The sequence below is a fragment of the Microtus ochrogaster genome, chromosome 5, assembly GCF_000317375.1.
Source record: "Microtus ochrogaster isolate Prairie Vole_2 chromosome 5, MicOch1.0, whole genome shotgun sequence".
NCBI lineage: Eukaryota > Metazoa > Chordata > Mammalia > Rodentia > Cricetidae > Microtus > Microtus ochrogaster.
Window position 1 is genome coordinate 56940640 of NC_022012.1, and position 14755 is coordinate 56955394.

Sequence of the window (14755 nt, forward strand, 5' to 3'; positions counted from 1 at the left end):
ACCCCTCTTGGTCCTGACTTCCTTGCTCATCTTCTCCCTCCTTCTGTTCCTCATTGGGACTTTGGGAGCTCAGTCCAGTGTTCCAGTGTGGGTCCCTCGCCAGATGAAGGTTCCGTCCAGATGGGATTCCTCAGCCCTTTGTGTTAAATATTCTTATATAGTTTGAGGTTCTAAGCATTTTGTAAGTTTTTGGATAGAAGGAATTAAAGTACATCTTGATAAAACTGTCATCATTGGGGTTGCATGTCACGGTTATTTTCTTGGGGTACAACAGGTGAGTCTGACATGTGAGTGGTCTGTGGTATTTGAATAATATGGTTTTATTTTGCTTCTGAAGGATAGTTGATAACTGGTTTTGTGTCCACAAAATAAAATTGGAGCCAAGCATTATATGGTTTAATACCAGGTTATTTCTGTGTATAAGGAATACATGTCAGAGACTAAACCATCATGGAAACTACTGACTGTTCTGTAACTGTAAATTACTGTATAACCTGTTTAAACTTAACTAAGTTAATTCACAGCTCTCAGATGACTTGTAAATGTTTTCAGGTGTTAGATTATTGAATAACATTTGTAGGCTAACAGTAGGCATTTGTTATATTCAAATATATGGTTTTATACTGATAGAATATTAAGCGTGATTTAATTTTCCTTTGAAATAGTGTTACTTTAAAACCCGTGAGGCATGCAGTTTTGTTAGCGTTTCAGCAGGACTCACACAAATGTGTGAGCCAAAATTGTATGTGGAAAAACTACCAAGATTCTTTACAATATACCTGAGATACCTTTGTTTCATAAGCTGTAGGGTATAATTGCTAGACTCTTAGTTTGGGTTAAATAGCTTATTGTGTGTGTGTTCATGTGCATGTGTGAGAATATATATAGTATGTGTGTATACATAAATGACACATACTGCTTTTAAGAAATTTTCTGCTTAAGTGCAAGTGAGAAACTGAAGTGATAACTAGCCAATATAGCTGGCATGTGCTTTGGGGGAATCAGCCGCTTTCTGTTAAAAACAAAAATTAGCCTAGATTTATTGGGTATACCTTCTCTGTACTTAAGTTATGTATAGGAAGTAAATACAGTAGTTATTAGGTTAGGTTTTTGTGTTGGAGTCAGTGTAGAAGACAGAAGATCAGCCTCAGTCAACTCTTGAAGTCAAGATCCCCAAGTGACTTCTGTTTTCACTCATGGAAAGGTTTGTTCTAAATCATTCTGGGAGACAGAATATTTGAGTAGTATTCATTGATGAATAAAAATCACTGGAGTCCAGATTTAACTGCTTTTGTATAGTAACTTTACTTCATAGCTTTAAAAGGTGTGTGTGTGTGTGTGTGTGTGTGTGTGTGTGTGTGTGTGTGTGTGTGTGTGTGAATGTGAATGTATGTGTGTTGTATTGCACACACACATATAGAATGCTTTCTTTTTAAAGAATTCTGGCCAAAGAGTAAAAAGTTTGAGTTTTAATCCTAGCTTTGTGTCTTATATTGTGACTTTGGATATAATCATTTGACTTTTTTTTTTAAGATCATAATAAAGAGCAACTATATTGTTTTTATCGTTTATTTGAGGACTTTAAACTAAGAGCCATATAGAAAGTAATTTTTGAAAATCAGCATTTGATAAATGAAATGACTTCTAGAAATCTGAATTTAAGAAACAGTTTCTTTCTGGAGTACATTTATATTCCCCGTTTTCTTGGTAGCGGATACTCTGTTTTCAAGGAAGCTGAATGGGAAATACAGACTTGAGCGACTTGTTCCAACTGCAGTATATCAGCATATGAAGATGCATAAACGAATTCTTGGACACTTATCATCGGTGTACTGTGTAACTTTTGATCGAACTGGCAGGCGGATATTTACTGTAAGTCACCTTTAAAGCCTTATCTTTTCTGATAGATAAAATTGAAGAAACATTGCCTAAATGAGAACTTGAAGTAAAAATTTTGATTTTTTTTTTTTTATCTTTTAATGGGAATCTGGAAATTTGGGTAATTTTTAAAAGCATGCTCTAAGAACCTCTAAGAAGTTTTTACTTAAATTCAAACTTTTTCCAAGTTCAGAAGTTCCTAAAGTATAACCACAGTTACACATAAGTGGTTCACTTATGTATTTCTCAATATTCATCACATAGGCTGATGGTGGGGCTTTTATAAAAGGTTATGTCATATTTTTAAGATCCTGGGCAAATTGTAGGATAGTATTAATCTGCAGAGAACCAGTTGCTAACCTGAGAACATTCTCTTTAAATGGTGATAGAAATTCTGAGTATATCAGATACTCTTTGCTTGGGATTTTGATTCCTCACACCTGATTCTCTAATAGCCATGATTCTAAAGAGGCACTGGGAGTCGTTTGTTCCGTTCTTTCTAGTGTGCTATGGGGAAAAGGAGTGGAGCATTTCTGCTGTGAGGGAGAAAAAACATTTTGGAAGCATTTCAACTTACTTTTTCAAGTGCCATAACTATTCAGTAAGGATAATATTTGTCTTACTACTATGGTTTTACTTATTAAACAATATCCTGTGGGCTGAAAGTTTGCATTCACACAGTCCTTATTGTCTTTGAATCAAGAAACTTCAAATAGAAATTCTCATTTTTGACTTTGGGGAATTGCTGCTAACTTTAAAGATTTGTTTTATTTTATATGCATATGAATGTTTTGCCTGCACAATATATGGGTTCACCTGGTGCCCATGAGTTCAGAAAAGGGCATCAGATTTCCTGGAAATGGAGTTAACAGATGGTTGTGAGCTTCCATCTAGGTGTGGCAATCAAGTCTAAGTCTTCTACAGAAATAACACAGACTCCTCACTACTGAGCCATCTCTCCAGCTGCTAATTTTAATAAAACTAACAATTATTATAGATTTTTTGTTTTTCTTTCAGTAAATTTGCATTTAAATTGAGAACTACGTATTCAGTTATCTATAGAACAGCTAAAGTAAAGAATCTGAAAGAATTTTCTTCTTTTAGTTCATTGTGCTTCACTTCCACTGTCATATTTCCTACTTTCTCCTCTATCACCTCCATTGGTTTTATGAAGGAAAAATAAAAATTTCTAAACATCCATATAGATCGTTAAATTCATGAAGAGCAGTTATCTGTATTTACTTTATGCTTGTTATATCCACATTAGTAGTTGACTTTTAAATTGTAATTGAATATCAATCAACCTAGCTGTTAATTTATTATGTTAATGTTTAGTTTTCAAAACCTAAATCATGGCATTTCTAATATATGAAGCAATTCCTTCAAAAGTAGTAATAAACTGAGATAACAAGAAAAGTATTATGTTGGTTTTATACTTTGGTGACTATAAAACATTTACATCATTGTCACTTTAATTATTAAAAACAAAAATCATAGATTTTCTATTTTGATGTTAGTAAAGTACCTTACAGGAGTTTTAAGAAAAATATGGATTGTAAATATCAAATTTATGCAGGATTATCTGATTTGATAGGAATTTGATGCATAATCTCTTAGAATGATTTGAAGGAAACAATGAAATAATGTATTTGTTCCTATTTTCTGAGCTTAATAAAATTTTCAGTACAGCATTTGAGAGTATTTTGAACCAAGAGATAATCAGATTAACTACCTTTGGCTCAATCTAGCCTACCACTTGTTCTTATAAATACTTTGTTTTTATAAAAATAAATAAACAGTTGCTTATATACTGAATGTAGTCACTGTTGAACACAAAATCACTTTTTAAATGGTTTCTTACAGGATTATATGGCCTGCAGAGTTAAAATTATTTATTATCTGGCCTTTTAAGAAAATGTTCATCTCAGGGCATTTAATTTGGGGAAGAAGAAATTTTTCTGGTTGTTTCTTTAGTTGAAGGCATACACAAAAGGGAAGAAAAGTAACATTAATGTTTATATGATCTTACCTAGACTTAAAAGATATTTTTAAGAATGAGATATAATTTATTAGTTGTGCTCTCAGTTTTCATTCATATGGTGATTTGTAGTTATATATTTTGAAATAGTACCTTGGAGTAAGATGCTAATGAACCTGTTTTTTGTTTTTTAAAGTTTATACTGTGTGTGTGCCTGCCCGTGTGTGTGTGTGTGTGTGTGTGTGTGTGTGTTTGTGCATGCCCGTGTGCTTGTTCACTCACATTAGTTTATGTGCAGGTGCCTGCAGAGGCCATGTGTCAGTCTTTTGGAACTAGAATTAGAGGCAGGTATAAGCAGCTTTATATGGGTGATAGGAACTAACAGGGTTTTTCAGTATATGCTCTTTACCTCTGAGCCATCTTTTTAGTGGTGAGTGTTTTTTCAATTTACTTTTAGCTTTGTATTATTACTTCAGTGGGTGGGTAACAGGCCACATTTATAACTACACGTATTTACCTTGTAAAGTCAAAATGATAATGGGTATTTTCTCATTCAGCTTTCTAAGCATTCAACATAATGAACTGATTGGAACTTTACAGTTCGGTCTTGAAAATTGAAGAGGGCTAGGTAAAGCTTGTGACAATAGTTCATGACGAATAGAAAATTGAGGTCTTAATACATTGCTATAATTTATTGAAATAACAATTCTGTAAAGGGCTAATCAGTATTTTCTTTTAGTACATTGGGTATTCTGAAACTTTCAGTTTTATTTCTAAGTTGGTAGTTCAGATATATTGAAGGCTTTACCAAGGGACTATTTCTCTTGAGCCTTCTACAAAGGCCCAACTATAGGCAGGTTTAATCCTGTCCTTAAAAACATCAGGTTTGCTATCAGAGTGCTCTAGTCACAGCCCTACCACCTCTTAAGAAAAAGAGGGGAATGGATAACAGTAGCAGCAACATAATGGGATTTTTGTGGTAGTAAGTGAAACACTGCATATTATTAGTACCTGTCAAAGGGTACAAATAAAAACCATTAAGCTTTAGCTATTGCTGTTAATTTCTAGACAGACTTAAGCAAACATTATCTATTTTTACTGTCTTAAATGCTTGTGTGATGTTAGAGTTTGAACTCAGTGAGTAGGCCGCTGAGCTATGTTCCAACCTTTAGCTAATCTCTTGTTCATAAATGCTATGAAAAGTTCTACAGGAAATCCTTGTAATTGGTAAGTGAAATTTTCTTTTAGGAAACAATTATTTGTGCTAACTTACTTTAGTCATTAATATTGTCTTAGAATATTTTTTAAAAGGAAGGAGGTAGCATAATTGTGAGTTAATATACAAGTTAAAATTTACTTTCTAATTCTTAATTTTGTAATCTTTTTACTTGGTTTCAGAATCACTGCCTGAAATTATGTTTATGAAAGGAAAACAGAGTTGATGAATTCTCAGGACTTATTCAATAATACAAAAGTTCATTGAGCAGATAAAAGACAGTGATCACAGCTTGGTGCAGTGACGCATGCTTTTAATCCCAGTATTCCAAAGGAGGCAGAGTCAGGTCTGGCTGTATGTAGAGAGTTCAGACCAGCCAGGCACATATAGTGTCCGGGGGTGGGGGGGACGACACCCCTTTTCAGAAACATAAAATGTATTTTTTTTTATTGAGATTAAGGCAAAGGAATGTAAAATACTACATTTACTAAGAGGTTATAATAAAGAATATGGGTTGATGTATTTAATGAATTTGAGTCCTTTTTTTTTTTAACCAATCATGATTCTTAGAATTGGAGGTATAAAATTTGAAGACACCTGTTTACAAATAGTAAATGGACAGTAATGATACCATATGATACAAACTTTCTGATATAATGTATTTGATTAGGTCCTTGATTCAACCTTACTGTAGAAAATGGTAAGGTAATTTGCTGGAGAAGTAACACTTTAGCTGAATTTACTGGATATTACAGAGTTAGAGAAAGGCATTTACACACTCTGAGAAACTATAATATATAATTTTGCAATATTAGATATAGCACAGAATTGATAATGGCTTATCATTGAGCATGAACTAGAAATGCTGATGGAACAAACGCACCAGGTTCCTGTATGACCTGCTAAAGAGTAAGTTTTCTGAATTCAAGAGAGAACAGGTGATTAAATTTAAAGTATATATTGCATTTCTGTAGGAGTTAAGATAGAGTTCTTAAGAACTCCTACAGAAATCAGGCTGGTCCGAAATTCACCATCTTTCTGCTTCATGTTCAGCCAAAATGCTGGGATTATTGATATATGCTTCTGTTTATAGATCCTGTTATGATATATGGATTAAAGCAATAGTGATGTTGGGGTGGTGTAAACTGAAAAGGTTCTGGCAGTGATCCATAGAACAAAGCAGAGCTTGAACAGTTACAAGGAAATAAGAATAAGATTAGCACATTGAAAATAAGATTTTAAAGACTGGCATACACCTGCATGTGCACGAGGACAAGTATGAGAGAATATATATTTAACTTGTTTAATAGGAAGTCATTTCATTTACTGTGTCAGGCTTTTAAGCAGAAATGTCTGCTAAATAGGACATGCTGCTCTTGTGTCTGAGAGGCCTATGTGGGAAGTCAAGTACACAATCTTAACAGTAGTGGGAACAAGAATGAGATCTAGCATATAAGATTCAGCTGAAAAATCATTTATATGAAAAACAACATTACAACTGAAGAAAGCTTAATCTTCAGCTTTTAAAACTGACAGGAGACATAATAATTGGCATGGGCTGTTGCTTCTGATTCTGGGGGTGGATAGTAGGTAGTCAGAGAAGGGTGTCATAGAAGCCAAGAGGTGAGGTTTTCATGAAAGACACAAGAATAAGGCAAAATAAGACTGAAGGTATCCTATGAGTTTGCCAAAGTTGTTAATTATTGCCTTGATCTAAATGTTTGTGGTCCCCACCCCCAAACTGCCATTTCAAAAGTATCTTAAAACCAAATCCCTATTAAAAGATACACCTTATGTTCATGGTTATTCGTGACTTCATGAGTTGGCTGGTTTCCTTAGAAAGAGGCCCAAGGGGACTTCTTTGCCTCTTGGGCAATGTCTGTTAGAAGTTGCCACTTAGGAAGTAGATATAGAGCTTTTTACTAGAAACTGACTCTCTTAGTCTCTGGGTCTTAGATTTCCTGCCTCTAGAACTCTGAGCATTTAAGTGGCTGTTTATAAATTACCCACCCCAAGGTATTGTTAACAGTAGCTCCAGTTTATTAAGACAAAAAATAACTTTGACATGTGCTAGGTGTCTCCACTTCTGTTTTAGTTACATTGTTATTTTCCCTATGCATCAAATGCAGACCTTTCTTTTTATTGTTCAAAACCTTTCTACTACCTACTTACTCCCTTTGCTAGGGATAGGATTGTTTTCTCAAACCATTCATGTGGTTAATTTCTTTATTAGCAGGTTGAGGTTGAAGATCTTGACATAATCTTGTATTATGCCCCAAAAGGTACCAATTGTTTAAGAGGAAAAATTGAAGGTGAGGAAAATAGTAACAAACACGACCAAAGTAACTTTATTAGTTGTAGGATATGTTGACACTGTTCATTTTGAGAAGTGTTCTAATGAGGAAAATGTAGCCTTTGCAAAAGACAACATCAGCTGGATCTGGTCAAAAAGACACATTCTGCAGAACTGGGTTCTGAGACATTGTACAGACCATGTTATAAACTTCTGAGGACATAAATAAGAAGGAATTACAGGTAGGGGAGCCTGAAGAAATGTGACATTTAAGTATAATGTGTGTATGAAGTCCAGTGCAAAAGAAAAAAACAGTATATTATGAGCAGGGCTGACAGGCTGAATGGATCCTGCATATTAAAGATAGTATTATTTATAAATAATAAAGATAGTATTTATATTAGCTAGCTTCCTTATTTCAGAGATTGTCCAGTTTAAGGAGGAAATGGTGTATCAGGTCTGCAACCTACTCTTAAAAGAGTTCAGAAAAAGTCTGTCTCTCTGTCTTTGTCTCTCTTTCTCTAAGTAATTGTGACTTTTTTCCCCTTTTAAAGTAAGGGAAAGATTTACAGGTTTATGTTTTAATTTTAAGGTCAACTGAGCAAAATTGCTCTGTTCCCAAATGTATATAATTTTCTACATGTATAAACATGAACTTTATTACTTCTCTATTATATTGGACATTTTCATTTAATATTTCACTTCCTTGTCACGTAAAAAATTTATTTGTGTATGTGTGATGTGAGTATATGTGTGCATGTGTGTTCGAGTGCTCATGTACAGAAGCAAGAGACTGTTGGTACCCTCTACTACCCTTAGCCTATTCTTTTAAGTGGAGGTCATCTCTCTCTGAACCTGGGCCTCTTACTTTCTCTGATAGGCTAGAATCCAGCAAATTCCGTGTTCTTGTTGTCAATCCCCTTTGAAGCTGGAGATACGGGCACTTGCAGAACACTTAGTGGATCCTGGGATCTGAACTCAGGAAGCACTCTTAACCCCAAGTCATCTCCCCAGCCCCTATACTTGCCACTTCTAATTCTCTAGCTCTTTGTTTTATAACCACAACTGTAATGGACAAAAAGATTGTTTACTTACTAGGCAAGAGTATTTACTGAATAAGCCATATGAAAAATAACTAAAGTTCTAAAAGCTTTCCTTTTTAATAAATAACAAGTAACTACCTTAATTACATTGAAACTTGCTTCAAGAAAGTAAAATTTGTGAATATAGATTTTTGACTGTGTTTTTTTTTCTACATTAGATTTATGTGGTTTGTAGCTTTGTGTTAAAGCTTAATGAAATTTTTATGTAGAATATACAGCATTTGTTTTCTGAAGTTTGAGGAAAATCAGAAACTCTATTGCATTACAAAATAAAAGCCATGTCAAACCTGTAGCAGTTTCCTTCCTCAAAAGAACAAAGCCATATGCCTCCTCGGATATATGTTGCCTAGACTTGTATGCAAAAGAATACTTGTAGCTTTCCCCATCGTGGGCTTTGTTACTCATCATCATCATCATCATCATCATCTTTAAGTATGGCCATTTATGGGGATTCATAAAATTTTAAACGTTTTTATATAAAAGGAAGCAGTTATTATTACCATCACTTCTATGTAATATTTAAAAGAATTAGATAAAAAGCAGTAATTCCAGCATAAAGGCCTGTCTTAAAGGCACCTTTCTTTAGTGCGATAATGTGTGGTCTTTTCAATTTTAGCACTAGAATCAGTGAACTTATAGGTTACATTAAGCCAAATTTTGTTTATATCCTAGTTTTTTATCAAGCCTTTATACTCTATTGTATTTTCAGAATTAAAGTATATTTTAACTTCTTTGCCTCCATTCTTCATTGAAAAGATATCTTGAAATAATAAAAACTCGTTAAATTTGGTCTTTTTTTAAAGATTAGGTAAGCTAAAGACTGCATAAATTTTTTTGTACGATATTTCAGCTTATACTAGGTTTAGTGACCATAGACAACTAGAAACATGACAGTGAGCACTTTTCAAGGTAATTATATTATTAAATAAAATAGCTACTTATTTCTTGTCCATACTGTTTTGCGATTAAGACTATATAACATTATAACTGGACTTAAAGTGACCTCCAAAATAACGGTTCAGTTTTGTAGCTAGTCTGATTTTTTTTCGTATTCCGTGTAATTATGTACAGTAAGTGGCACCTCTGTGCAGTTATATCTGCTGTTGTTGTCATGTTTAAACTAATAACTAACTTCTCTCTAACCTTGACCTTCTATTATTTCTCTGGACTATTCAGAAACAGGGTCTGTCAATTGAAATTCTCTAGTAAGAACTTAAGTAGGTTACATCCTTGCTCTTAACACCCTCTCTGATTTTCCATAGATTAAGCTTTTCCAGATTTAGATGCCAGTATCTGGGTATAATGTTCTGTAACTGATGGCTACCAATTTCTACTGGACATTGGGACTTTACTGAAAAAAGACAATAAAAAACAAAATAAAGACAACGCCAGTCAAGATGTTAGTACTACTTAAATATACCTAAATGCTATCTAAAAGTATTAGGTTTTTTCACTGTTAATTTTGGAATTTTTTTTCTTAATTTTATTCAAAGGTTTCTTAACTTTGTTCACATTTTTGGTCTGTCCTTTTGTTCCTTTTTTTTTTTCCAGGAAATAATATTCATGTGCTTGTTTTTATTATTTGTGTTTGTTGAGGTTGGTTACACAATTTTTTTCTGATTTGCTTTAAAAATTGTTCTCAATACTCCTTTATACCTATTTAAATTCATTTTCTTTTAAAATTTCTTAGTATGAAAGTAATGAGTTTCAGTATGACATTTTCATGAATATGTGTCATGTTCAAATTTGTCACCCTCCTCTACTATCCTTACCCATGTTCCTGTCATTTGGCTTGCTCCCTTACTTGGAAACACCTTCCTGTATAGTCCCTTCATTGCTTTCATTTCCCAAATATCTATTACCCATTACTCTTACTTCCCCTACCTTTTATTTAGAAGTAAAGGAAGGAGCCCTGTAGAGAAATAGGGGGAGAGGAAAGTTAAATATAAAAAGAGGAAAGGATAATAGCAAGGGTAGAAGAATGTTTTGGGGAGAAACAAGAGATTGTAGTAAGGAATGGGCCACTTGTTGGTTCCCAGCCGCTTAGCCCCGAAATAATCACACAGAAACTGTATTAATTAAATAACTGCTTGGCCCATTAGCTCTACCTTCTTATTGGCTAATTCTTACATATTAATTTAACCCATTTCTAGTAATCTGTATATTGCCACATGCCTGTGGTTTACCCGGTAGCGTTCCCAGTGTCTGTTCTGCATGGCTTCTCTAACTCGCCTTTCTCCTCCCATGTTATGCTATAGGCCAAGCCAGTTTATTCATTAACCAATAAAAGTAACACGTAGACAGAAGGACCTCCCACACCAACAGATTGTATATTTTTTAAGTTTAAATGAAACAAAACAGTTCCCAATTATAGACTGAAAAGAAAAAATACTACTTAGTAATGAAAATAGTATAAGTAAAATCAGGTGATATATGAAGAGGAACTAAAACAAAAGCTTTTTAAAATATATTAAAACACCATGAAACAGAAATACATCTAAAAGTGTAATAAGTACACTTCTTTTTTAACCAGAAAAAAAGATGTGGCTGTGCTTGATGTCACACACCTTTAATCCCAGCACTCAGGAGTCAGGGCCAGGTGGATCTTTCTGTGAGCTCTAGATGAGCCTGGTCAGGGTAGTAAGAGATTGGTGGTTTTTTTTTTGTTTTTTTTTTTTTTGGTTGTTGTTGTTTTTTTGAGCAGGTTCTTCTTGGGTTCTCTGATTTGAGATGTCCAGTTATCTAATATGAAGGTAGAGAGTGTCAATTGAGCTAGTAGACTCTTGTATTTCCTATGGTTTGGACTGGTGCTGTATCTGTATTAGACAGCTATCTAATGTCCACCTTACTGTCTCTATCTTGGTAGCTCTCCTTCTTTACCTACCAGGGACATTTTCTGACAACACTGAGCTTTGCAGTCTTAAAGACTGACCTAGTTCTCTCACCCTCCACACACTTCCCAGATCATCACTGCTGGTGTGGCTATTGTTTTATCTGACAGATATATTTTCCAAGCCTATCAGGACTGTGGAAAGGGACCAGGCCCTGAGGCAGATCTGTCTTCATGCTTTTCAAAGAACTCCTGAGTGTTATTCATCTTCATCCAGTATTTTTGCTCTGTAACAGGTATAGATGCATGGCTGCAAAGGTCAATCTGCTTGTTGTCCTCAGTAGCATGGTTGCAGAGGTTGAATCTCTCAAGGTCTAGAGTTTTCTCTGTTGGTGTTGCTAGCCACTGAGGGCAGGATATCTCTGATGAGGTACCTCCTGTCCTTCATCTAGGCTCCTGCCACCTGATCTTTACAACAGCTTTCCTAAACCTTTCCTCACTCAGTGGCTGAAGTAGGCCAAATTATGACTTCCCAAACCTGATCTCAAGCTCTTACTGTAGCTTAGTTTTTAGTGATAGTCTCTCCCTCAAGATGATACCCAGTTGCTGCCCATCACATTGAGTGAAACATTAGATTTCTACCCACTAGAGGAATTACTATAGCTTACCAAAACCATCATTTGAGTTGGCTGTGAGGATAGGGCTTTAGACTCTTGAGAATAGAGTCTAGTTTTTCTTGTTCTCATTCTCCTTCACATGTATGTATCTTTCCTACATATACCTTAAATATATATGCCTTGTTGATATTGAACCTTTTCACCATTTATATAACATTGTTCTTGTTTAATACCTAATATGATTTTTTTTTTATTGAGAAAAAAAATTTCTGCCTCCTCCCAGCCTCCCACTCCTCCCTCTCTCCCCCCACTCCTCTCCCCCTCCCTCTTCAGTCTGAAGAGCAGTCAGGGTTCCCTGCCCTGTGGAAAGTCCAAAGTCCTCCCCCCTCCATTCTGGTCTAGGAAGGTGAACATCCAAACTGGCTAGGCTCCCACAAAGCCAGAACAAGAAGTAGGATCAAAACCCAGTGCCATTGTCCTTGGCTTCTCAGCAACCCTCATTGTCCGCCATATTCAGAGAGTCCGGGTTTATCCCTTGCTTTTTCAGTCACAATCCAGCTGGCCTTGGTGAGCTCCCAATAGATCAGCGCCACTGTCTCCGTGGGTGGGTGCACCCCTCTTGGTCCTGACTTCCTTGCTCATCTTCTCCCTCCTTCTGTTCCTCATTGGGACTTTGGAAGCTCAGCTCACAAACCTATGAACACTTCATTTTCGATAAAGGAGCTAAAAGTATACAATGGAAGAAAGAAAGCATCTTCAACAAATGGTGCTGGCACAACTGGATGTCAACCTGTAGAAGAATGAAAATTGACCCATATCTATCACCATGCACAAAACTCAAGTCCAAATGGATCAAAGACCTCAATATCAGTCCGAGCACACTGAACCTGATAGAAGAGAAATTGGGAGGTACCCTACAACAGATGGGCACAGGCGATCGCTTCCTAGGTATAACCCCAGCAGCACAGACATTAAGGGCAACATTGAATAAATGGGACCTACTGAAACTGAGAAGCTTCTGTAAAGCAAAGGACACTGTCACTAAGACAAAAAGGCAACCCACTGACTGGGAGAAGATCTTCACCAACCCCGCAACAGACAAAGGTCTGATCTCCAAAATATATAAAGAACTCAAGAAACTAGACTTTAAAATACCTAATAGGATTTTAACATTTTCCTCTTGTGAGAGTCTGATGTCTTACTCTTTGATTTATTGTTAACTCAGTATCATTTGGTGCTGCAGTTAGGCTTAAGAAAAGAAAACTTGTTTAAATTCTGATCAACAATTTGATCTGTTTAAAGAATAATTTTTAGACAATTTTCAACTTACCTTTCACAGTTATGTAAAACGTGTGTAAGGTATTGAAGCTGTACCTCAGCAGTGATGCACTTTTCTTGTACTGGGTTTAATCCCTGGTGAGCAACAGTAAATAAATAGAATGCATTTATAATGCATTTATGTATCTATGCTTTCATTTTGGTCTGTAATTTTCTTTTTTACAGCATATCAGTGTTTCTGCTTGCTTATATGTATGTGTCCAGGTGTGTACCATGGAGGTCAGAAGGTATCATAGTCCTTAGAACTTGAATTAGAGACAGTATGAGCCACCATATGGACCTGCTCCTCTACAAGAGTAGCAAGTGCTCTTAAGTGCTAAGGCATCTCTCCAGCCTACCATGCTTTATTTTTGTTTTTTTCCAGATAGGGTTTCATGTAGTCTGAGCAGGCCTCAAACTTAGTATGTAGCCAAGGATGACCTTGAGCTCATCTTCTGTTTTTCACATGTTGAGATTACACAAATCACAAGTGTATCTGTCCACATAGTTTATTGTATTTTTTTTTTTTTTTTTTTTGTTTTGTTTTTCGAGACAGGGTTTCTCTGTGGTTTTGGAACCTGTCCTGGAACTAGCTCTTGTAGACCAGGCTGGTCTCGGAACTAACAGAGATCCGCCTGCCTCTGCCTCCCGAGTGCTGGGATTAAAGGCATGCGCCACCACTGCCCGGCAGTTTATTGTATTTTTAAAAATGTTTTCTCAGAGCTGGAGAGATGGTTCAGTGGTTAAGAGCATTGGTTGAGTTTCCAGATGATCTGGGTTTGATTCCCAACATCCACATGGTAACTCCAGTTCCAGGAAGCAGTATGCTCATTTCTAACTTCTACTGACCCTGAATAAATAGGGTATATAAACATGCATATAGGCTATACCCATGCTTGTTAAATGTTTTCTCAATAGTCTATGTTCCTTTCTGGTTGTTTTCTGTTTTTATGGTCATTTGAAAAGATCCTAGTTGATTTTTTTTCTTTCAAATTTCCTTAAAAGAAATTATTGATCAAAAGTAATAAAGCATGAGGCAGAATCTGCTTAGGAATACTTAGTGTTCTGTTTGAAATTCTATTAGGATTTATATAGGAGCAGGGATAGGTCCCTGAGTAGTATAGTAGAGATTTCCTAAAGTAGGTGATTAAAAGTTCCGTTATTTGATTGGAGAAAAGAAAGATTACTTAGAATATTAAATATGTAAGGGGAAGTATACTTTAGTTCTATTATTGGTACTTGTTTGAATAGGAAAGAATAGTAGTATTAAGTTGATAAAATTATTAGATTATAAGCTAGAAATACAATTGGACTTCTTAGGATTTAATTTGTGAGACGTTGTTGGAGGGAGCCTAAGTTGCCATTATTTTTGTTAAAGCTGACATTTTTATCAGAAAGCTAAAAAGTGTTCATAGTTTGTTAACAGAAAATAATTTTAATGGGGTGTAAAGCAAACTCTTACCCAGATTCATAAGAACAAAGTGAATCATACCAATATTTGGAAGCAGAGTTATATATGTTTT

General features: G+C 35.3%; 1 protein-coding gene across 1 annotated transcript in view; it reads left to right on the top strand.

Moving 5' to 3' along the window:
• Window positions 1–14755, top strand: part of Phip (pleckstrin homology domain interacting protein) — a 127514-nt gene that overhangs the window by 32402 nt on the left and 80357 nt on the right. The window contains exon 7 of the mRNA XM_026779098.1: window positions 1712–1872. Coding sequence (XP_026634899.1) covers window positions 1712–1872 — 161 coding nt within the window. The remainder of the gene's footprint in view (window positions 1–1711; window positions 1873–14755) is intronic.